Below are 26,317 nucleotides of genomic sequence, written 5' to 3' on the forward strand. Positions count from 1 at the left end.
AAACAGATTGGAAATGTACTTGTATGCCTATTGCCTTCCTAGAAAAATCCCCGGTAACATTTCCAAGATGGTCACCAAGTGAATTGACTTTCCATAAAAAGACTTTGATCGTAGTCAGGGTAGATTTCATATTTAATTTGCCACAAATAAAAATGAAACTCGTTTATGTAAAATCTCATATGGCATTTTATCTGACTACATTTTGTAGGTAGGTTTGTTTGTTTTTGTATGCTTTAAAGACTTTTTGTACATTTAAAAATATCCAATTTCTTTACTTGACGTATGTGCTCACAGAGTTTAGACATGGTTGGAATTATCAGCTTGGTAGTGTGTATTGTTGCTTTATTATGGCCATCATCCCTCTCCACACTGTAATGAGGTTGTCACAGAGTAAATTCCTGTCCTCCGGGCTGCAGATAGATTCCGGCCTGCGGCATCCGTTTCTGCTCGGCTTTGAGAGGATTTTGCACACTGGGAAATTCACTTCAGTCTTGGAATCTTGGGTCTGTGCTGGAGAAAAGATTTACTGCCAGACATACAGTACCACAAAGCAACGTCCATAATCATGGGGTTACTTGAGATTGTGGGCTGGCTTGGAGAGAAAATGAGAGAATGACACATGACACTGTGTCAATACAATGATATCTGTCATTTATGTCCAAAAGTTTAAAGCCTCACCAAAAAAATTACTTAGCCAGCCTCATGTCTTTCCAATCCTGTTGGCTGCACTTTTCCAAATTGGATTAAAAAAAAAAAAACATCATAAACGTAGTATAAACAAGGGCTGTGCTAAATTCCAAATCTTAAGTCATTCAAAAGTCATTATTTACAGATACATATAATCTTGAATAACTAATAAGTAAAATACTTCACACTTGGGTACATTCAAACCGGGCAACTCAAAACCAGGTTTAAAAAGTAACTGAAACAGCAAAAAATCCAAAAAATTGTTAGGAGTGTTGTATCTGGCTTCACATGTGAAGGAGTTAGCCAACCACATGTATGGTCATTTACATATAAAACTCTTAAAGGTGCAGTAGCGAAAATAGAGTATCGTCAAAAAGATGGCAGAAAATGGTCATCATAAAACTACATCCTGATTGATTTTGGTGCAAGAAACCTTGACAACATAATAAGTGGACTTAAAATTAGACTAGTTCATTATAACTGCCAAACACACAGAGGGTAAAAACATGTTGAAATTTCTCTGGCTCAGGTCCAGCCTCTCATATTATCACACATACATACACCCACACAAACTCATTATCATCTAATGTATATTTGTATTTTAAGAGATTGATTGGGCCATTACACCAGAGAGAGAGATTTCAATGCTGGCAGAGGGCCATTGAGTTTGAATGGGCTAAATCAGATTTCCAAATGTGATTTTTTTTTTTTTTTTTTTTTTTTTTTACAAGCGCCAACCGCACACATTAATTGCTCACCATAGAGTTTGCCTCTGCTGCCATGGCAACCACTTTAGACTCTATAGCCATGCACGGCAAATGGTCCAGCTGCTCTTGCGGCAATGACACCGACCCCTTTCGGTCCACCCCATGTCACCATGCCGAGTCTAAGCATGCATCTTACTCATTATTGATGCACTAGCTGCCATCTTGGATGCTCTAATGAAAGTCAACAGTTTGCTTCCTACTGTTTTAAAGAGAGACAAAACATGAAAAGACAAGATTCATAAGTAAAGTTGACTTAATATTTCTGTTTCTGCAGGCAAGCCAGCTTGGGGTGTACAGGGCCTTTGTGGATAATTACGAACTTGCTGTGGAGACTGCGGAGAGGTGTTGTCAAGCAAACACGCAGTTTGCCGAGATATCTGAGGTAATGCCTACTGGAGTGCTCAAGGGCTTGTTATTCTGATCTAGGTTCGGTTAACTCCACCCACCATACCACCTTAGTTTGTTTCTAAAGCAAACAAATATTTGCCTCTGATTGGTTAGAAATAATATCCTCCTTTAACATACAGTAGGCTGCAATCACACTACAGCAGAACATGGCTCTTAATACTGATTTTGAGTGTGAATTGAGTGTGAAACTCAGTTATGATGTTAACAAACAGTTCAGCTATTCATTACCTTCCTGTAAGATGTTATACAGCTGAATGAACAGGACAATTCAAGAGTCACACCTGTTAGTAAATATGGTTTTCAATCCCATTCCCAAACACTAACTGTGTGAACATATCCACAGTTCAGGTTTATTGTATAAAAAAAAAAATTCTAGAACAGAAATTTAAATTGTTGCCTGATCAACTTCCATACTACGTTCCCATCAGATCGATTCTTTCATCCATCCATCCCTCCATCAATAAACTAATAACTTCCATCTTTTATGCTGGGTTTTACTCCCCCCTGGGGTCAATCAGTTTGACTGATCAACCTAGAAAGACCATTACCAAACAGCACATCAGATATAAAATTGCTGCAGGAAGTGCTGTTTATGCCTTGCAAAATGTTATGAGGAATAAAATATACATGATGATGCCCACCTCTTCCCACTTTATTCCCCCTACTAGCCATTGTCATGTCAACTACTATTTCCATTTATATTTTAGATATTCCTCCGTACTAACACAACCAAAAGTGAATATTAAGATAAGTGTTTGTTCGTGCTGGTGCGTATAAGAAACGGTCAAACATAATAATACAGGCTAGCGGGGGTGGACGGTTTCTAGTGGGTTCTTGAAATGACTGCCACTGGTGAACAGCTTATAATAGGAAACATTACACTTACAGCATATTTAGATTATATGTGACATATTAATTTATTCTTTTAGTCTCTCAGCATAACTATAGAGCAGCCCAAAAGGATTCTTTCTGTGCACAGAGAGCGGAGGAGGGAGTAGCCACAATGCAATGGAAAGTTGAATATACACAGTATATGCCTGTTTTTACTTTTAGTGTTTGCAGTATTGTGTTTTCAGTGCTAATTAGCAGTAAGGTTGGCAAAACGAGGTTAGTGATGCTGCAGTGTAATTAGCTATTTTATTTCATGACAAAGTGTGAAGGTAACCATCCAATGTTGCACCATGTATGTTTCACATAATAATGCATTGTTTTGTTTTATTAAAGACCCATAGATATGACACATATTGTCATTGAGCCCTCTGTTATAGTGTGCAGACAAAGTCATTGTGTACCTTTTACAGGTTCATTGATCACGAGTTTGTCTCTGATATCTCCGCAGAGTCTCAAGGTCAGGAGCACCAAGGAGTGCAAGGACCTAACAGCCAAATATTCACTAGAAAGTAAGAAACAACAAGATCAAGAAATTATATTTTATGTAGTAAAAACAATTACAGTGTGTTTAAGCATTTTGTTCACAGCATATGATGTCTTGCCATCTTTTCAAAATCAGTTGCATAAAACCACTTGAGTGGGTGGATTAGATACGGTTTCAAATCATCAGCATTTGAGCTTGCAGTATGGAAGTGGCTCTTGTGAATAATCACCCACTGTGTATGCGTGTGTGTTCTTTTCTGTCTTGTCTCTACCAGCTCTTCTTTATAAACCGGTGGACAGAGTGACCAGGAGCACCCTCGTTTTACACGTGAGTCACTTAGTCTTCATTAGAATAGTTTCTTAAAAATCACGAGGAACCAAATATTCCCTGATCTTTTGAGATAATTGAGAAAAGTTAATTGAAAAATTACTGTAACTTCTGAAGCTCTAAACTTCCTGGGACCAAAACAACCATTTATTTAAACTAAGCTTGAAAATGGTGGGTTCTGTAGACAAATACATTAAAATAATAGTCCAACCAAAAAATTAACATTTATAATTTAGTCACCCTCATTCCATCCCAGATGTGACTTTTTATTTATTCTGTAAATCACAAATTAAGATTTCTAGAAGAATATCTCAGCTGTGTTTGTCCATACAATGCAAGTGAATGATGGCCTGAACTATGAAGCTCCAAAAAGCACATAATGGCAGCATAAAAGTAATCCAGACTACTCCAGTGGTTAAATCCATATCTTCAGAAGTGATATGTGATAGGTGAGAAACAGATCAATATTTACAATCTCCACTTTTGACCAGCCCCGACCAGTAGGTGGCGATATGCACGAAAAATGCAAATCACCAAAAAACAAAAGATAAATGTGGAAGTGAAGGTAAAAGTGAAGACTCATTCTAAAAATTGCTTAAATATTGAGCTGTTTCTCACCCACACCTATCATATCGCTTATGATATGGATTAAACTAATGGAGTAATATGGATAACTTTTATGCTGCCTTTGTGTGATTTTTGGAGCTTCAAATTGAGATATTCTTCAAAAAAATCTTTGTTCAGTAGAAGAATGAAAATCATAAACATCTGGTATGGCATGAGTAAATGGTGAGAGAATTTTCCTTTAATGAACTGTTCCTTTTAATGCATTTAGAAGTCAATTAAGCCTATAGTGTTTAGAAATGTGTTTACATAGACATCTAAATGGTGTGCCCATTTTAGGTGTAAAGTTGTCTTTAAAAAAAAAATGAAAATAATTTAAAATAGCTACTAACATTATAAGTGAACCTTAGGAAAATAATTTATTCTAAAAAATATGATATTACTCTACATGAGTGTCTTTTTTTTATTATTACCTTTTTATAAAACATTGCTCTAATTTTTATACAAGTTGGGTTGTGTTTGTGTTTTATACAGGATCTTCTGAAACACACCCCCTCCAGTCATCCAGACTACCCCCTGCTTCAAGATGCCCTCCGTATCTCGCAGAACTTCCTCTCTAGCATTAATGAAGAGAGCACACCTCGCCGCCAGTCCATGACAGTGAAGAAGGGAGAGGTGAGTCCCTCTCTCTCGCTCTCATATGTCCTCCATCTTGTTTATGATGGAGAGTGTTTGTCATAAACGTATTTTTAAAGGGCACAGAAATGTCAAAATTCCAGGTTGCCCATAGTGCAGGAGCTCTGAAGCCATCCAGCCAATGAACTCCCATCAGGATATACGGCCTGTTGTTTCCATCTATCTCTTAATGCCCCACATCTGAGCCAGCCCACATTCTGCTCTCCACACAACCTATGCTTGGGCTACATTACCTTCCCTCTATTTCTAAACTATAAAGAAAACATTTATTTGTTATATATTTGTTACTGAAATCTTTGCTGCATATGAGTTGTTTGAGCTCAGACTCATAGATTTAAGATCTAGCAGGAAGTATTTTTAATCATCTCTTCGGTATCTGCTTACTAATACGGAGTCATGATGATGTCATTAGTCACAGGCCCTAAGAAATCATATGCCTTTGCTGTAGAAGAGGGAGAGAGTGGGTTAACATGAGCTCACCCTCTCTTTAAGAGATCTTGGTCTTAAAAGACAGGAATTGAAAGGCTTGTTTAAGATAGTGAAGAGACAGAAAAGAGCTGTTAATTTGGACAATTCTCACTACTCTGCGTGGAATAGAAATCTACGCTAGCATAATCATGTGTTGAATGTGCTTTCTTTTTGCTGATGAACTCAATGCATTGGAAATACTGCTGCTTTTACATTAAGATAAATATGTTGAACAGGTGATCCAATGTGCCTTATATTTAAGTCTGCCAAAACCTTTCTCCCATCAGTCTTGTCCATCCTTAGTTGAATACAGACATAATTTCAGAAATATGATTTAAAGAGCATATCTATGTATAGAATGTACCATCAGAGTAAAGATAGCATTCAGACATTAATCACATGCATTAAAGGAATAATTTACTAAAATTAACAATTCTGTCACAATTTACAGTACTCACTCCATAGAGCACAAAACGAGATGTTAGGCAGAACGCTTGCCTCAGACACTTTTGTGCTCCAGAGAAGAAAGTCATTTTGGTTTGAAATAACACAAGGGTGAAGTTAAAATAGTTTTAATAAAAATTATCCCTTTAAAAACAGATAATAGCATAGGAGATTAACTTTTCAGACAAGAACAAAGCATCCATGTTGTTGTAAACTAATGAAAGCTGAGCTGTGATGTCAGTAAGTCAATTTCCATCATGCTTTTATTTTCCGCAGTTGTCTCTGAAAATCTATCGCAATTGGATTTTGTCATATATCAGCATGACGTAACATCAAGATGGACAGAAATTTCTCACTGATATGCACCTGGCGATCATCAATGATCTGTTCTGTGCAGAGCTTTCTCATCTCAAATGAGCCTGAGGATACATTTCTTTTCAGTGTGTGTCCTCACACACAGAGCGCCTCTGTTCCGCCCCCTTCATTCCAGCAGTCCAGCCTCTTGAGTGTGGTAGATGAATTGATGCCATGATTGTGGATGCATGCAGTGGTTGTGTGTAATTTGCCATAATGATCCACCTCGCTCACATCTCATTGATTATTCATATCAGGGGCATCATGTGTGGTGCAGTCACCTCCCACATTGAGCAAACACAGAGGAGGAGTTTGTTACTGTTCGCTACACCTCTCCCTCCTTCCTCCCTCAGGCGTCCTGTTGACGGAGCAAGCTGATCATCAAATATTGATAGTGTGTGCATAAAAAAAAACTCATGGAGATCAATGTGTTGTTGTGGAGCTTGTTTGTCTAGATTGTTCAGCCCAATCTAAGAAAATTCAAGCTTTAAGTGCTGATCACACCAAACAAGTTTTTGTCTCTATGCACACTTTTTTTGCATTGTATTTCTATATACATGTGTGCTAGACTGAAGTCTTCAACTTTTGCGCTGTATTTCTTCTTTATTTCAGAAGTGAACCTTTTTACACACTGTGTCAGGTTAAAAAGAATGTGTTTCACCTAGACAGCTGTTCTAATTGATTCATTGTTCTACATTTAGATTTTTTTAGTGCAAGAAAGTTTTTGGTCTGAATGGCCCCTTAGTTTGCCTGCCCTTTTGTTCTCCATTCGGCCAAGGTTATATAGGGATAGTTCACCCAAAAATGAAAATTCTCTCATCATTTACTCACCCTCATGCAATCCCAGATGTGTATGACTTTCTTTTGTCAGCAGAACACACAAATATTTTTAGAAGAATATTTCAGCTCTGTTGGTCTATACAATGCAAGTGAAAAAAAAACACAAAGGAAAGATAGAAATAATAATTATTATTAATACCTAATATTAATTAACTTTTCTTTAATCAAACACATGAAACAGAAAAGAAAACACATATACACAGAATCAAACTTTTAACCCCTATAATGGCAAGGCATAGATCTAGTAGGGTCGGAGATGAATAATAATATATCATCTGTGTAAAGCAAAAGCTTATGCGCCATACCTCCAGCCACCACCCATGGAAAGTCATCCTCATTTTATCGCAGCGGATAATGGTTCCAGGGCAAAATAGAACAATAATGGGGAAAGAGGGCAACCTTGCCGGGGTGCCCCTATCCAGACTAAAATAATCTGAAATTAATCAATTTTTTTGTACCGCCGCTACCGGATGTCTATAAAGTAACCTAATCCATCCAATAAAAGTATACCTGATTCGAAAACACTTAATGGTATCAGAAGAGCTATGGCCCCGCATAAACCCCACCTGATCTATTTGTATAAGAGATGTCATAACTTTATTGGTTAGCCGAAATTTCGGACAATATTTTAACGTCTAGCAGGATCAGGGAAATGGGATGGTAACTCTTGCACTTGTTTGGATCTTTGTCCTTTTTAAGAATCAGACTGATCTGGGCTTGTGTCATGGTTGGAGGAAGCTTTCCATTCTTTAATGATTCCATATAAACTCCTAGCAAAAGTGAAGCCAGTTCTGTAGCATAAGGTCTAAAAAATTCAGCGGCAAAGCCTTCTGGTCCCAGAGCCTTGCCTGTAGGCAAGGCCTTAATTACCTCGCCAAGCTCCTCCAAGATTATCTCAGAATCAAGAGAATTGTTTTGCTCAGTCTTCAGTTTAGGAAGTTCTATTGGTTCCACATGAGTTTCTAATATCTTCATCAGTAGACAAAGACGTGGAACTATAGAGATCAAGATAGCATTATTAATACCAATGGCCGTGGTAAATATTTCACCACCAGCAAATTTCACTGAGAGAATGGAAGTAAAAGGCTCTCTCTGTTTTATATATCCAGCCAAAAGCTTCCCTGCTTTGTCCCCCCGACTCAAAGTATGACTGTCTTTCCCTGAATAGCCAAAACTCCACCTTCTGTGACAAAATAGTATGTCTGTATTTCAATCGGGTCTATTCTCAGAGGCCATTAGACGACATTCAGCACTTCAGCTCTGCCTCTGCACTTTTAATATTCCCTACCAATTCCATGAGTTCTTCTGCTTTGGATTTTTTGGTGAATGAGGCATACGTATGATCCGGACCCTAAGAACCACCTTAAGTGTCTCCCAAGCCATGCCCACTGAAGATACCAAGGACTAGTTGGTCTCGGCAAAAGATAATCTATAAAAAAAACTCTAGCCAACAGGCAGAATAAACACAGAGTGTGTAGCTTCATTCATGAAACTGTCCTAAAGGTGTATTATTCTACTATATAAACACAAGCCGCTAGGCAAAACAGCACAAAAAGAGCATGCATATTCTTCAGACAGTCAAGCGAATGTTCAGTGAGCTGGTCCATTCGGCTGCAACATGAGTACAAGCAAATTACCAATGATTTTGCAAGAAACACTCCACAAAATAAACTCCAGCCAATAGGCGGCACCAGCAAAAAAATTTGCAAGATCATCTAACTGTCAAGTGGATGTTCAGTGAGCCGGCCCACTCAGCTGCAATAAGAGTGTAAGCAAATTACTTACTCCAATGACTTACTCTGCCAGACATATTCCACAAAATAAACTCCAGCCGATAGGTGGAATAAGCACAAAAAGTGCGTGCAGAATCTTCCAACAGTCAAGCGATTGTTCAGTGAGCCGGTCCATCCGGTCGCAACGTGTGTACCACAACACGACTCACTCACTCCATTGACTTTATGAAGGACTTCGCTTGCTGTGGGCATGTGAATGTTTTACACCCATCCTTTTCATCCATTCTCAATTTGGCCGGGAATATCAGTGCAAAAGTGACTTTCCATTGATGTAAAAGTTTCTTGCATTCCTTGAATCGATCACATTTCTCTCTTGTTGAGTTTCCAAAGTCAGGGAACAAGAAATTGCTGGTGTTTTTCCAAGAAACCCTTCCTTTACGCCTCGCCTCACGTAACACAAGATCTTTATTGGATGATCTCTGAAATTTGGCCAGAATTGATCTGGGCCTGTCTCCCTCAGCAGATCGCCAAGCCGGAACCCTGTGAGCTCGCTAGATATCCATCTTATGGCCTGCTATGTCAAGCAGACTTGGAAAGGGCCCCTCCAGGAATTCCACCATATTCTGTCCCTCCATTCCCTACGGGACTCCCACGATACAGATGTTATTCCAACGGCTACGGTTTTCCATGTCCTCCAACTTCTCCCAGACTCTCACTAGTGGTTTAGCAGATAATTTCTCTCTGATGGCTCCAGATAATCGATCTGTTTCTCGACATCCCCCACATCAACAAATTCAATCTCCATGGCAGTGATCGATCGACGTATCACAGCAAGATACTCCAAGTCCGCAACGACCTTCATCAGTATTGCCGACATTCAACATCTCTCGCCGCAATTCCCGCAACTCTCTGACCAAATCGACTCCCTGGTCTGTGGCCTTCTCAGGGGTGTCAACCTGAGTACTTAAGTGTCTTTCAATGTCTCCAGAGCCTGAGGATTTTGAATTCTTTGACATTGTCCTCCTTGAACAGTTATGGAACAGAGCGTATCGAATCTCACCGGTTTATGTGATTAAAAGGTATTAAAACTCGCAAAGTGCTCAGAGCTCGCCGTTCACCTGTCCAAACCTTGTGTGGCATCACATGAACTATTATTATAATTATTAATTAAATCCATATCTTCAGAAGCGATATAATAGGTGGAGATTTAGAACAAAAATTTACTTGAATATTAATCTGTTTCTCACCTATATTGCTTATGGATTACTTTTATGTTTCCTTTGTGATTTTTGGAGCTACAAAGGTCTGATCACCATTCACTTGGATTGTATTGACCTACATAGCTGAGATGCTCTTCTAAAGATCTTCATTTATGTTCTACTGAAGAAAGTCATTCACATCTGGAATGGCATGAGGGTGAGTAAATTAAATCCCTTTAAAACTTACAGGGACTTTTAAAGACAACTTGACTGGTACTGGGGATCGGTTATTTTGACTTGGGCTAGTAAACAACCACCCTGAACATCCTAGTAACCACCAGACTATGCCTCTGCAACTATCCAAATATCCTACGATCATGATGGCTAGTTTTGCACAGGCAAGCATCACTAACATTTTCTTCAGAAACAGAAAAAATAAATCAAGTTCATCTTCTTTTTGTTTGCCAATCAGCAAATAATTTGATCGCTTCTATAGGATGAGAAGAATGATTACTTTATTCTTAATAATATTATTCTTATATTAATTTAGTTGTGCTAGAGATTAATTTAGCTTGGGCAGAGGTATCCTTTTCTAATTGTACCAATTGAATCTTGATGCCAATGCACAAAGTTCTCATTACTTAACGAGTAACTTCAGAACTGACATCAGTAGGCAGCTAGAAGCATTAGTGTTATTGTTCAAGTAACGATTGAGTTGGTTAGGGGCTTCTAGTGTTACCCGTGCTGGAGACTGGAAGCATTTGGGTGTGAGTAAAGAGAGATTCAGGGTGGCCCGAGGCCTACACTAGCTGGGCAGAAGCCACGTAATTAAAATGCAAATTAACCAACTGATTTGAGAAAGCAGCTTTGAGGGTCTGCGATACACACAAACAGCATTGCACGATTGACTTTAAATATACCATATTACACGTGACACTGCACAATATGTGTGCACACACACATTCACAATGTAAGCATGCTCATTAAGTATGCTCACAAAATGGATGCGCTATGCACACAAAGACGCATAAACGCAAACACACAGAGGCAATCCAAACATGATAAATCCTGTAGATGCACATCAGACATACACTATATTCATACGCAACAAGATGACCTCAGGCTCTTCAAAGCCACCTGCTCGATTCCAAACAGACCGTCATGCACATAGACACATCAGCACTCATTTGATGTGTTTTGCTTCATTACATTCAGGGCACAATCTGTTGAGAGGTGTACGTTTAAGCGCATTGGTGCTTTATTCCTTGTAAACACAATAATTACACAATCAATGTGGGTTGTATTATTTATAACAGAAATGTGATATTAAACGGATACTTCACCCAAAAATTTAAATTCTGTTATCATTTATCATCCTGATGTTGTTCCAAACCCATATGATGTATGTGAAATGCAAAAAGAAGCTGATTGCCTCAGTCACCCTGCCTTTTATTGGATGGACAAAGGTGCAATGAGAATGAGTGGTGACTGAGGCTAACATTCTGCATTACATCTCCTTTTGTGTTACATGGAACAAAGTCATATGGGTTTGGAACAATGCAGGGGGAGGAAATGATGACATCATTTTCATTTTTGGGTGAGCTAACCCTTTAATCTCAACAAACCACTGAATATTTTGTTCTTATTCAATGTTTGAAACCAACTTTCAATGGTTTCAGTCTGATTGTATTGGGTGATTTTGTGATATTGCCATTGTCATTTTTCTACTGGAGGCGAGCGGTTTGAAAATGTCATCTGATGTGCTCATTTGAGTGTCTTCTCTTTTCTGGGGAGGCAGAAGCACATCATGTTCACATTAGAGAACAACAGCCTGGCATAGATTTGCAAACAATATACAGTATAGTGCAAGTGTTTACAAAAGGTTTAAGTAGTATACCAGGCCTGTTTGTTTTTGTATTGGCACTTTTCCACTGCATGTTATGGTTCGACTCGACTCTGCTCGCTTCACTTTTCTGAGCTTACTTTTCCACTGCAGTTTAGTGCCGCATCAACGTGGGTGGGATTATAAACTGATCGTCAGTTGCGCCGCCTCTTCTGCCGTGAAATCATCTTAAACTCAACACAAACATTACTGACCATAAACAATAACACGACCGCTAGCGGTTAGCTACGAGCTCACTGTGCTGCATAAAGCAGTTGTTGCATGATGATTTTAGTCCATCCATCCATCTTCAACCGCTTATCCGAAGTCGGGTCGCGGGGGCAGCTGCTCCAGCAGGGGGCCCCAAACTTCCCTATCCCGAGCCACATTAACCAGCTCTGACTGGGCTGACCCGAGGCGTTCCCAGGCCAGTGTGGAGATGTAATCTCTCCACCTAGTCCTGGGTCTTCCCGAGGCCTCCTCCCAGCTGGACGTGCCTGAAACACCTCCCTAGGGAGGCGGCCAGGGGCATCCTTACCAGATGCCCAAACCACCTCAACTGACTCCTTTCAACGCAAAGGAGCAGCGGCTCTACTCCGAGCTCCTCACGGATGACTGAGCTCCTCACCCTATCTCTAAGGGAGAAGCCCGCCACCCTTCTGAGGAAGCCCATTTCGGCCGCTTGTTCTCGCTGACCTAGTTCTTTCGGTCATGACCCAACCTTCATGACCATAGGTGAGGGTAGGAACGAAAATTGACCGGTAGATCGAGAGCTTTGCCTTTCGGCTCAGCTCTCTTTTCGTGACAACGGTGCGATAGAGCTGAGTGCAATACCGCCCCTGCTGCCCCGATTCTCCGGCCAACCTCCCGCTCCATTGTCCCTCACTGCGTGAACAAGACCCCGAGGTACTTGAACTCCTTCACTTGGGGCAAAACCTCATTCCCTACCTGAGTACGCACTCCATCGGTTTCCTGCTGAGAACCATGGCCTCAGATTTAGAGGTGCTAATCCTCATCCCAGCTGCTTCACACTCGACTGCCAGCTTATCCAGTGAGAGCTGAAGGTCACGGACCGATGATGACATGAAGACAACATCATCTGCAAAAAGCAGCGATGAGATCCCCAGCCCACCGAACCAAGACACCTTCCCCACCCCGACTACGCCTCGATATCCTGTCCATGAATATCACAAACAGGATTGGTGACAAAGCGCAGCCTTGGCGGAGACCAACCCCACATGGAATGAACTCGACTTTGTGCCGAGGACCGGACACAGCCCTCGCTTTGGACGTACAGGGATTGGATCGCCCTAAGAAGGGACCCCCCACCCCGCACTCTCAGCAGCACCTCCCACAGTCTCTCCGGGGACCCGGTCATACGCCTTCTCCAGATCCACAAAACACATGTAGACCGGATGGGCATACTCCCAGGCCCCCTCCAGGATCCTTGCAGAGTAAAGATCTGGTCCGCTGCTCCACCGACCAGGACCTAAAACCGCATTGTTCCTCTTCAATCTGAGGTTCGACAATCGGCCGAACCCTCCTCTCCAGCACCTTGGAGTAAACTTTACCAGGGAGGCTGAGAAGTGTGATACCCCTGTAGTTGGCACACACTCTCTGATCCCCCTTTTGAAGAGGGAACCACCACCCCGTTCTGCCACTCCTTAGGTACTGTCCCAGATTTCCACGCTAATGTTGAAGAGGCGTGTCATCCATGACACCCCCTCCACATCCAGAGCTTTCAGCATTTCTGGTCGGATCTCATCAATTCCCGGGGCTTTGCCACTGCGGAGTTGTTTGACTACCTCAGTGACCTCCCCCAGGGAAATAGAATCTGATCCCCCATCATCCTCCGGCTCTGCCTCTACCATAGAGGGCGTGTTGGGATTTAGGAGTTCTTCAAAGTGTAGATGATTTTAGTGTAACAGATAAATTGGTTGTTTTAGAAGCAAGCTTTCCAGTAGCTGGTCTACTAAATAAAGTGAAGCTTTCAAGCAGAGTATAGAGTTAACGTACAATCCTCTATCATGGACTCAAACAATGCCGTGACTCTCCCTCCCTTTGCTTGACAGTCTAGATAGCGTCATTTTGGTCGAGCCACTTCCACTATTCCATTCCTTCCACTATGTTTCTGTAGTCACTTTTAATTTCTTGTTTATGGACCACAGCATGGGTTTGCGCACAGCCATTCCTTTTTACAAGTCGCGTGAACAAATGATACTGCTAATGCTGTAGCTAACTTTAAAACTAGCGGGTTGATGTCCCGTGTCGCAAATCTAGTGACACTGGTAGTGACGATTCTCTCTGACCATTCATTGATCTGCATTGACGTCACATTTAGTATCAGCTTGGCTCGCTTGGAACCTCGACTGAGGAGTGTAATAGCACCCCCTCCATGTTAAAAGGTGGTAGAGCGTTTGTAGTAAAGGCCCCACGATTATGGAACAGCCTGCCTTATGATATTAAATCTGCTGAATCGTTGTCCATTTTTAAGTCTTATTTAAAAACGAATTTGTATAGGCTTGCTTTTATTACTATGTGAATGGTTTGTGTTTTACTGTTGTGTTTTTGTGAAGCACCTTTTGTGCTTAAACACTGAAAGGTGCTATATAAATACTATTATTATTATTATTATTATTATTATTTATGAGCATTTTGGAACAATGTGCTTCCAGGATCCCATTTCAGTATTGCTGACTGGGATCTTTTGGACACAAACAGGCAATGTAGCCTCTGCTTTCACAACTGGATTCATCTACTCTATATTAAGAAAGTAACCATCTACTTACTGTACACAGAACCCTGCACATTAATTACTGTACTGTCAAGTGCTAAGCTGAGAAAAAAAGGCACAGTTTATAGCTGATTGAACTGTTTGCATTGACTAGATGTTTTTAATTGCTCTTACTGTTTGAAGAGATGTAGAGGGAGGCTGCTTTTTCTCAGGCACAGCTTTCTTTACATTATAAATGGTGCCATGTGGAATAGGAATCTCATTATTTGGCTGTGGGATGAACTGAAATCAGGCCATGACACTTTGTACTGGAAATGCAGTGACGCACAACATGCATGGCATGCTGGAGTGAGTGTGTGATGAGTGTTCCATGTCCCCAGCTGCAGACACACACATGCATATACACACACAATGCTGAAAACTTCACTCAAGTGACCAGTAATACATGTCTGTGTGAGTCAAAAGTAGTGATGTACTTCCATTAATAATAAGTGGTTATGGTGTTTCGTCCTTGAACGAATCAGTGTTTATTTTTACTCAAACGAATCACTCTCAAAATCTATATTATATATTTAAAATAATATTTATTATACTTTATTTTAAGGAGAATATCATGAGCAAATAGCATTCAAGGGTGGTCTGTAAATTAGCAATATCATTGGTTAAAGCCTTCGGGCGAATGCGCCTTTCACCAATTTTGTTTGTGAACAAAATAAATGAACATTTACATCTTGTTTGTAAATGAACTGAAGGAAACTGGCATCTCGTTCCTAAATGAAGATCTGCAGACATGCTGATCCTGAGAGGGGGTGTAATTTGTTCAGTTCGGCATGTGACTTAAGGAGAGAAGGACGCTGGATGAATTCGGAATATATTTAAGTAAACGATGTCCATACACAATAATGAAGGACTTTATTGAATCTCATAATCAATTTATTTAAGGTACTATTGTTGTCTTTTTTCTATAGTTTGATAGTCATGCCCAGCACTTAACACAAAATGAAGGAAACTATTACTTCAGTTTTGTTGTCATTTGTGGGGAAACGTTTTTGATGTTTAAACACACTTTTATTAGTACATTTGTCGAGAAATAAAAAAGACATTTTGGTCCTGAACAATTTAAGTGTTATAACAAATCAGTTATGATTCAATAACTCTCATAACACAAAAAGACTCTTTTCTCCACTTAGAGAATAGGGTGAACAAATCAGTGTACAAATCTGAACAAATATTTTTGGTGAACGAATTCAAAATATTCAAGTCACTGGGATGAATCAAAACCCCAAACACTTATGAGTAATCTTTAAGGGGGAGACACTGTCTGCTGAATGTGATTGTGATTGGAGCCAGGTTAGATCTTTTCTTTGAATGATCGGGTTGTGATATCATCTTTGTTTCCCTTCTGCAGTGGTGACGTGATGCTTTGGGAGCAATGATGCGTAAGCTGTGGCCAAGGGCTGTGTTATACCTGTATGTGTGTGTTTTCACACATTAAACACTGCTTTGGCTCTTGGGACTATCACTGTTCACTTGGCATATGATCTGTGAACAGGAGGTACCTGTTTCAAAATGTCCTCCCAATTTTCTCATTTCATAAAACACAAAGACTCATCAACTGTGGCTCTCTGCTCTTTTTGGAGAGTTGCTGTCTAGTTTTGGAAATAGAGTGAGACTGCCCTCTTGTGGCACTTTTCATCAAAATGAGTCAGAATCTTTCTGTTTTAGCATTACAGTATTTTAATGCACATCACAAATAGAGACAACAAAACCGAATGCTATAGTGTGTGGTTGTGTAATAGACAAATAGGACATGATTAATGAATTACTGACTTATGTCGTCGCAATGGTGCAGTGGTAGCACATGTACTTGTGACACAAAGTAGTTCCCACTGGGCCAGGTTTAAATCCAGTGTATGTCAGCCTGTAAAAAAAATAATAATAATCATGGTTTGAATACAGCCTATAATAAACCACAGTGACACTACCTTAATCAACCGTCAACATTAAAAATCGACCAGTTCTCTTTTATTAAAGATGATGTCTCTGTTTGTTCAAATTCTTTCTCCTTTCTCATTTTAGTGTGAGACAAGTACATGTATTCCATTAGAAAAAGGTGAATTTCTTTTAAAGTGTAAACAATGGGACTTTCAAAGCTTCTCTCTTTGTTTGTCCCGATTCCATTAAAGCTGAATATGTAACTTTTTCTGTGTTAAAATACCTTCTCCTATATCAGCTCAATATGCAGAGCCAACTATAAGTAAGCCATTCATAGGTTTTCTCAGAAACTGTATGCACTGTCTTTCTGTGGCGCTTTGAAAATTGCTCCATTTGTTTTGAGTGACCCGCTTAAACCTGCCCCAACAATGTTACTCAACCAATAGCGTGAGTTGGGGTCAGGAATATCTCTTTGTTTGACAAATGGCAGATGGGGGGCATATTCAGAAATCTGTTTTGAAAACTACGTTTAATTTTTGCAGTTCCGTTTGTTGGCACCTAGTAGTTCAGAAATTACATACTTCAGCTTTAAGTGTCAAAAGCAGAAACTACACACTGCAGCTTTAAGAATCTTAAAAATAATTAAATCTTAGTGATATGAGTAGTTCGTAACCAATATTTTTTTTACTTATTAATACTAATGTCTGAATTAAAAATTGTTGTATTTGTTTTCTCTGCACAACAGAACCGTCAGCTGTTGAAGGACAGCTTCATGGTGGAGCTTGTGGAAGGGGCGCGGAAACTACGACATGTTTTTCTCTTCACTGACCTCTTGCTCTGTGCCAAACTGAAGAAACAGATTGGAGGGTATGGGGAAATATCCATGTTTCATATTTCTCATCTTCCATTAATGTCTATCCTTTTCTAATTCTGTCTCTTTTGCCTCCTCACTCTCTTAATATTTTTAAATATAGATTAGTCCAAATCACATTGACAATAAATGTGTTATTGAGTCCTACAAGCTTGTGTTATTTTTGCAACCCGAGCCTAACATCTTGACTCTTTGAGAACTGCGGGCCCAATCTGAGCTGGACACTACAGCAACATCAATACACCGTAATCACATTTTTGAATGTATTCTTGCTTGGATATTAAATTATGTCCTAATTCCCCTTCTCTTCTTCTTCCCTGCAGGAAGAGCCAGCAGTATGACTCTAAGTGGTATATTCCTCTCTCGGACCTCACCTTTCAAACAGCAGAGGAGTCAGAGCCCCTTTCTATCCCACAAGCCCCTGACGAGGAGCTGGAAGCCATTAAGATCAAGATCTCTTCCCTCAGGAATGAGATCCAGAGAGACAGGGTACAGTACATTTTTGGCTCCTTCTCTAACAAAATGTAATTTTATTGCAATAATATTATCATTGTGTATTACTGTGCAACTACGTATATGTTAGTGGCTGTTAACTCACACTTAACTCACTTTTTTTTTTCACATTGCACCTGGTTAGGACATAGTGTAAGGCTGAGTATCGTTGAGCCTAGATAGCATTTATGGGCATCATAGACACATTTGAACCTTCGAACGCACATAAGATATCCTTAAACTGAACATTCTGTGATACCTGTGATTCCCCAAAATGCTGTATGTAGGCAGCTCATTAGGTTTTCAGCCGATATCTTGCTCCCTTCTTCCACAGCGGGCCAACAAAGGGTCAAAGGTCATGGAAAGGCTGAGGAAGAAGCTGTCAGAACAGGAATCTCTACTGCTGCTGAACTCTCCCAACATGCCCCTTAGAGTGCACAACCGCAACGGAAAGGTGAGAGGCAGTCATGCACAGCCTTTCTGTCAACTCTAATCTAATATCCTCATTTTTCCTGCTTAAGCTCACAATCTGTGTGCTGGTTATGTGTTTCAGAGCTACACGTTTCTGATCTCGTCAGACTATGAGCGTGCAGAGTGGAAGGAACTGATTCGAGAACAGCAGAAGAAATGTGAGTGGCACAACACATTTGTTTTTTGCTCAATTGGTTAAAATTAAAATTTTAAAGTAGCAGGTCAGCTGATTGAGATTGTTTTTATGCTGTGTATTATTGCTCATTCACACAGGCTTTAAGAGCTTTAGCCTGACCTCCATGGAGCTCCAGACGCTCACAAACTCTTGTGTCAAACTCCAGACGGTCCACCACATCCCCCTCACTGTCAATAAAGAGGGTAAGAGAGGGGCACAGGTCTCAAAATTGACCCTATTTACGTTCCTGTATGAAAGTGAAATGTGTTGCAAATGATATTTAGTTTTATGTATTTTTTAGAGACTATATGATTTTTCATCTTATTTAGCTTCAGTTATGCTTAATGTACTTTTATGTGTTTGAAATTAGGATTGTTGGGCATATTTTGAAACTTCTCTCCACCTTTTGTTTACAGAGGATGAATCCACTGGACTGTATGGATTCCTGAATGTAATTGTCCATTCTGCCTCTGGACTTAAACAGAGCTTGAGTATGTGTCTCATTCTCTCTCTTTTTGTCACTCTCTGTGTTTCTCAAAGCGCATGTACACATTTGCTTAGCCTGTCCATACACCACATTAAAAAGTCAGTATCTTACAGATGCTGTCAATTCTTCACACAGTTGTTTATCATTGGTGCAATGTGTGTTGAGAATATTCTCTGTGTCCCTGTCCTCTCTCTTTAGATCTTTATTGCACATTAGAGGTGGACTCCTTTGGCATCTTTGTGAATAAAGCCAAAACAAGGGTGTACAGATACACCACAGAACCCAAGTGGAATGAGGTAATCCCATAAGCCCATCCCTGTCTATTCACCAATGAAATGAAAAGTCCTGCCTGCTGAAAAACTCTTGAAGCATTAATTCTTAATTAAGAGCAGCATAAAGGAGGCCATGTGGAATATGCTGGCCTTCTGGACAAATATATTATAATTTAATTAAGAGCATTTACCATCCCCCAAAGTAAAGAGGAGCAAACAAGGAAATGAGGGACGGCAGGTGTTAAGCATGGGCAGAGGCTCTATCTGAGGGTTGTCCCCCCTAAAATATCATTAAAATATGTGTATTGTAAATAATATAATGATATATTCTTAAAATAATTGTTTAAGAAATAAAATAATACAAATGCAAATGGGGCAACAACAAAAAACCCCTTGGTGTCCCCTTCAAAAATTGCTCTTGAGAATTGTTATGTTTATTGTCCCCCCAATATTTTGATGAAATTTTCGCCCCTGCCCATATGAATGTAATCTAATCAGATTTGAATCTAGCTGAAAGCTTGTGAATAGGAATCGAATTGAATCTGAACATCTGTATCAATACCCAGCCCTATTTGAACCCCACTGAGTGTATCTGTGGTTTCTTGTACATTGTAGGTAAAGTAGTTCTCTACAATTTATTTTGTACCTTAGGAGTTTGAGATCGAACTAGAGGGCTCCCAGACATTGCGTCTACTGTGTTACGAGAAGAGCTACAATAAAGCCAAGATGAACAAAGAGGACGGCGAGAGCACGGACAGAATAATGGGCAAAGGACAGATTGCGGTACAATCTCTCAGCACACAGTCACCACACAAACAACTCGCCTTCAACTTGTTTGTTAATACTTGTAAACACACAATTTGTGTGTCAAACTTAAATTTGCTTGGCTGTCACATGAACAATTGTGTTATTAATATGTGTCATTCACTACATGGGACCTAAGTTAGCCTGGTGAAAGGTATATCCACTCTTTGTGGAGATAGGGTCCCAGATGGGCACTGGCCTTTGAAAGACCCCAGATATTTAATCAAGTTTTGTACTGGTATGGTGTTATTGACTGTGCCCTGGCTTTAAGGCATCAAATCATCCATAATTCATCTGAAAATGTAACATGCAAAACGTCAACGTCAGATCAGCTGACCTATCAGTCTCTTCCTCAGAGAGATTGGTGCTGGGGTCATAGCGAGAGCACTGAATTCTCTTGGCTTACAAACTACAACAAATAATTATTTGTAAAGTCTGGATTTGAGTGCATCTGGTTCTGAAAGTTTTAGTTGGGTGTATCCTGGGGGCATGGGTGCATATGGGAGGGGTTTGTGTTTTGCTTTGATCCCTCTATAGTCCTGAAAGCATACATGTTTTCGACAAGCTCCCTTTGGGCAATCAAAGGCCCACCATCAGCCAGCTGCGATTTTGAGGCGACAGCATTTTTGGCATAATGAAAATTTGTGCAGCAAATAATTAAAATATATATATAATACAATAAACGCAGTTATATTAAGGCCAGGCAATAAACATTACAAAACTCACTGTCATAGTATACATTATAATTATAGCCACAAGACTTAAATATGTTAACATAGGACAAGTGTAATAAAATCAACCAGGTGAAGCTGGTAAGCCCAAATAAGGATACCAGAAGGGACGGGACATGACTTTGCGGATGCATAGTTTACATGGTGCCAACTCCATCAACATAGTTAATTAACTAGAAAAGGATTGCCACTTCAAAAAGGAAGATTTAAACAACTTTATGCATCAAATAAAAAAAAATTATTTGTGCGTGGTCCTATTAACTTCCATTCTAAGTGTGTCTAAATCTACTGTAACAATGAAAGAAAAAATACTTGGGCATTATGCTACAAATGTTTTGAAAAATTTTCATATTGAACCGGGATAATTTCTTCTAAAAATTATGATGAGAGTTGTCATTTCGCTGATTAGTTATTCATTTTTGTTATAGCCAAGTTCATTTTACAGTGGTTTGCCAACAAATTTATTGGGAAAATAAAGTTGAATCTGGAGTGCTACATGGACCTGTGACATAGGAAATGTAATGAGTAGACTAAAAGACAATGAGAGAGATGCTGATTTGTCCACTGGACTTAGGTGACTGTGGATTTATGGGACAGGCAGGGCAGCTTACTCGGAGACTGAGGTAAGTCAACGGATCATCTATTACAAACTGTAGCTGCAGGATTACAAAAATGGACACAAAGAGAGGGACTACCATTCAAGAATCAACTTTTTCCTGTCTTGCTCATTTGGAGAATCCAGTTATTTTTGATGGTTGATCCAAAATGTCAACATTTGCAGTGAACAGAGCAATTGGATCATTGTAGCCCAACATGTGCTCTGTTCGGAAGCTTTTAATACAGCTAAAATATCTTGCATACTTAATTTGATCTTAAGGACCTTCTGAAATTTTTGGATTGAGGATGGCAGCTGATTTTTTTTTTTATTTTAAGAACGAATATAACCCTTAGGCATGCACGATCATTATCATATAGCATCATAATGTATTTTCAGTGCCATTTGCTCTGCTCAGTATTTGCACAGAAATTAAAGATATGAGTGAAGATGCTTGATAGGAATAGGTGAGGAGTGCAAGAGTTGTTCTCCACCTGTTGACTGTGATGTGAAGCTGGGGGAGGATGTGGAGTATGGCATTTCCACACATACTGCCCCAGCAGGCAGAGGTACATGACTATGGGGCCATGTGCAATATGTCTTGACAGAAGAAAGGTAAAGTGTGTAATATGACCGCATAGGATCATTGTTTCTATTAGAAGGTAAAACAACTCCGTTGTATGTGCCAGTCAAACAGTTGCTTATAGTTTTAGTGCTTCAAATGTAATTGTTTTATAATCATGTTTTTCTATAAATATGTATATGGCATATTTGTACAGTACTCAAGATAAGAAAGTTATCTTGCAACTCCCATGTTTCTTGAGCAAAATAATTTAAAAACATAAAAAATGATTGTCCAAATGTGTGTTTTTTTTATAAATTTGTATTACTGTTCAAATGTCAAAATTCTAAATCACATTTAGAGATTATATTTAAGGATATGCTGATAGTGTTACAGTATATGGTAATGAATATTGTATGTGGGTGGGTGTGCCAGTGGAGTTCTAATGACCTGAGTTGGCTCTGGCCCACATTTCACTCAATTACTGCCCTGTTGATAGACAGGTTGTCGTGACTGAGATGATGAGATTAGATGGTGGAGCAGGATCAGGCCTTACACAACACCATATGAAGATCAGACCAGGATGAGGGAAAGGAACATGCTCAACCTGGCACCCTTACCACCCTTATTTTTTTAGGAGGGGTTGTAGAAATTGGCTGGTGATTTACAAATCCAGTGTATATGGAGAACTGGCATAATGGAACATTTAAACATTTGAATTGTCTTTTGCTGTGAGTGAAACACTGTTTTAGTAATTACTTTTGTCCTTTCACAACATCTGTAATATATTTAAAATAGGAGTCAAAGGAAACATTAATCAGGAGTCAAAGGAAACATGTTTATCCAACCCAATAATGCAAGACCACTAGATCTGAGCTAAGCCATTATGTTTTATGTTTGTTTTTCTGTGTCTTATATAGTTGGATCCTCAGATGCTCCAGGGTAAAGACTGGCAGAGAACAGTTATCCCGATGAACGGGGTGAGTATATACACATCTGATCCTCTACTGCAATCCTAACATCAATTCCCTAAGTTGGTGAATGTACTGAATGTACTTTTATTTTAAGATTGAGGTGAAGATATCAATTAAATTTACCAGCCGGGAATTCAGCTTGAAGAGAATGCCCTCAAGGAAGCCTATGGGTGTGTTTGGAATAAATATCTCCACGGTTACAAAGTAAGTTGAAAAAAGATGACCACATACATCAAACAAAGTGTAATACTGTAAGAATAAATGTGTTATCTCCAAGTAAATTATGACAGGGTGGTCATGGCCGGATGACTGCACATTGTCCAACTTAGATCAATAATTCCTTTCCAGTTATTTGGTAAATAGCTGTGATATGAGTTTAAATGATTGTTTTACTGTATGTGAGAAGACCTCAAAGTGATAAGACACAAAACTAGCTCAACCATGTATGAAATCAGTTGTCTGGGGCAGCAGTCAGTTACACAGTGTACTAGTAATTGTAGAAAAAGATGTGACTGCAGAATGCTGCAGCTAACCAATCAGAATGGATGATGACCGATCATCCTTTCCCTAGTCTACTGTGCTTGTTAATGTACATTTTTAGAAATAAATTACAATCAGCCCAGTTCATGGGTTGCCCCTGAATGTATCTGAACTCACTAACTTTTGAACTTTTCAACTCTTATTCTTAAATAATTGTGGACACATTTGTAAGAGAATTGACGATGAATGGAATGTGTGCTGGTATTAGCGGAAAGAAAATGATGTTCCTTCTCACAAAAAGGACCCTAAAGCACAAATGTCTTGATGCTTTACATATTTGTGCAGATTCAGGCATACATTATGTCAAAGAAAATTAGTTATTCTACGGAAATTAGAGACTTCATTGAACTGACTTTTTGTGAGCATTGTTTGTGGTCGGATTTGATTGATACTAATGAATATTGCCTGTAATGAGGTGTTTAATGGGTTTAAGGGCAGAGCCAGTTAATGACCCCATTTACACCTGGTATTAAGATGCTGACGGTGATCCAATCTCACGTGGTCAGATGAGACACATCGTTGTTTACACCTGACCTCTTAAATGCGTCTCATACATTAGCGTTTGCACATCAAATGTGATGTGTTATCAAATCGGTGACGTGCTCAGCAAGCCATGTGATAAGGTGAGTTGAATGTCTCGCAAGGCAGAGGCAAATGAGATTCCTATGCCACCCGGATCGTGGCGAGCCACTGCACTACTACAAGGAATTAGAGTGCATTGGAATTGGGCATGCCAAATTGGGGAGAAAAGGGGACAAAACAAATGCATCTTAATACCAGGTGGAAACTGGGTCAGTGCTATAAAAGCAATACGAAAACACCAGTACAATCACTCAGATCCAACATGTGCACTGTAGATGACTTCATGAGCAGCACCTAGCAAATGTTTAGTGTTCTATTTAACATATACACCTGATTCTTTTCCGTACAGGGAAAGCATATAGCCACTGGGGGTTGTCAAGCTCCCAAAGGACAAAAAAGCACCATAAATGTAGTCCATACAATTTGTGTGCTATATTCATAGTCTTCTGAAGCTATCAGCATATCTTTTGATGATAGTTTTGTGTGAAGAACAATATCCACTGAAAATCATACTCTCCGCCATAGCTCAAATCTAATTTGCATTCACGCGTATTCAAACGGCACCATATTTAAATAGATGTGAACACAAATTAAAATTGCTGTTGCATATCCCCTGATTTTGTTCATTTATTGTACATCTTGTTCTCAGACGAGAGCGCTCTAAAGTGCCCTACATAGTCAGACAGTGTCTGGAGGAGATTGAGAGAAGAGGAATGGAGGAAGTGGGTATCTACCGCGTCTCAGGAGTGGCCACTGACATTCAGGCTCTCAAGACGGCCTTTGACACCAGTGAGTGTGATCTATGTTTTACATACATGTAGATGCGACTGTCTTTGTTCAAATCTTACATTCTCTCTCTGTAACAGATCATAAAGATGTGTCAGTAATGATGAGTGAGATGGATGTGAATGCCATTGCTGGAACGCTAAAGTTGTACTTTAGGGATCTTCCCAAGCCCCTGTTCACTGACGAGCTGTACCCAAACTTTGCAGGAGGAATTGGTTTGTCTCTCCCTCTTACCTAAAAATCTCATTGCTATGTGTTAATCAGGATAGACTTCTTGAGAGTATAACTGTATTGATTACATGTAGTGTATGCCCTTATTTCTCTGCAGCTCTTTCAGACAGTGTTGCTAAAGAGAGCTGTATGCTGAACCTCCTACTTTCTCTACCAGAGCCCAACCTTGTGACCTTCCTCTTCCTGCTGGATCATCTCAAGAGGTAGAAAAAACTCTTTCTCATGTCCTCTGAGGCTTAAAGGAAAATATGTTCATCCAAAAATGAAAATGGCATTATTTAGCATTATTTATAAGCATCTTTGTTGCTTTATTTCAACACTAAATGACACTTTATTTCGGTATTAGTTTTATCACATTTTGTAACTGAGCGCAACACACCACCAATCATTGCTGTCTGATTTTAGGGGAAGGGTTATGGATAGGTTTAGGGTGTGGGTAAGATAGGACTATGACTGGTTGACAGGACTGTTGCGCCAGGATCAACCAAGGATGTTTATTCCAGAATATGTACAACTACTTGTTTGCATCAGCTTCTCTGGATGCTACTGACAATAAATATGTGTTCTTACAAAGGTATAGTGGCTGTTTGCTTGCCTCAACCTGTTGGTTTTTAAAGTGTTTCTCCTTCTCATGTAAGCGCATATAATACAGTGAGCACCGGGATGAGACTTTTCAGCGCAAGAGTGAATTTGCACAGGGTTTACAGATGATTGTTGTACTATACTGTATTAAACTATGTAATTGTGATTATAATGTGAAGGTCCTCCTGAAAATGCCACATGTAATATCTGATTTCACTTGTAAATGTATACTATGGCAAACATTATTTTACTGGATTAACATACACAATTTTTTGAAAAGTATAGTTTAGACACGTAATCAGTGACAATACTATTTTAAAACCTATAATATTAAAATACTTAAATGCATGTAATCAGTGACTGTACAAGCATTCTGTATGTATCTAACAATTATGTATTTTTCAGCTGGGCAGAATTATTAATATTTCTATTCTGATGTCACCATTGCCATTTGCTGGGCTGAATTTAGTATTGTTAATCAAACCAAATCCTTACGCCCTTTATCATATCAGTTAATAATATACAGGAAAATACTATTTATTTTTTATCCGAGTAATTGATTAATAATAGGAATAATTGAAGATTAATCGATTAGTTAAAAAAAATAATCGTGAGTTGCAGCCCTAGTTGTACACATCAGGGATGGTTAAAGGGTGAGTAAATTATGAAAGAATTTTCTTTTTTGGGTGAACTATTCCTTTAACACAGATTTCCTCTTATCCCTCTTGTCATTCTTTTACTTCGTTTTA

At 39.4% G+C, this 26,317-nt stretch overlaps 1 protein-coding gene across 2 annotated transcripts in view; it reads left to right on the plus strand.

The window, feature by feature from the left end:
- bcr (BCR activator of RhoGEF and GTPase) overlaps positions 1-26,317 on the plus strand; it is an 89,989-nt gene that overhangs the window by 63,092 nt on the left and 580 nt on the right. For both annotated transcript variants that reach the window (XM_052100230.1, XM_052100231.1), the window contains exons 5-21: positions 1,729-1,836; positions 3,202-3,262; positions 3,512-3,564; positions 4,663-4,803; positions 17,159-17,280; positions 17,608-17,773; positions 18,111-18,230; positions 18,330-18,405; positions 18,521-18,625; positions 18,839-18,913; positions 19,108-19,205; positions 19,833-19,964; positions 22,794-22,853; positions 22,942-23,051; positions 24,619-24,758; positions 24,836-24,970; positions 25,084-25,189. In XM_052100230.1, coding sequence (XP_051956190.1) covers positions 1,729-1,836; positions 3,202-3,262; positions 3,512-3,564; positions 4,663-4,803; positions 17,159-17,280; positions 17,608-17,773; positions 18,111-18,230; positions 18,330-18,405; positions 18,521-18,625; positions 18,839-18,913; positions 19,108-19,205; positions 19,833-19,964; positions 22,794-22,853; positions 22,942-23,051; positions 24,619-24,758; positions 24,836-24,970; positions 25,084-25,189 — 1,808 coding nt within the window. The remainder of the gene's footprint in view (positions 1-1,728; positions 1,837-3,201; positions 3,263-3,511; positions 3,565-4,662; positions 4,804-17,158; positions 17,281-17,607; positions 17,774-18,110; positions 18,231-18,329; positions 18,406-18,520; positions 18,626-18,838; positions 18,914-19,107; positions 19,206-19,832; positions 19,965-22,793; positions 22,854-22,941; positions 23,052-24,618; positions 24,759-24,835; positions 24,971-25,083; positions 25,190-26,317) is intronic.

This window comes from Xyrauchen texanus, chromosome 31 (assembly GCF_025860055.1).
Source record: "Xyrauchen texanus isolate HMW12.3.18 chromosome 31, RBS_HiC_50CHRs, whole genome shotgun sequence".
Classification (NCBI taxonomy): Eukaryota; Metazoa; Chordata; class Actinopteri; order Cypriniformes; family Catostomidae; genus Xyrauchen; species Xyrauchen texanus.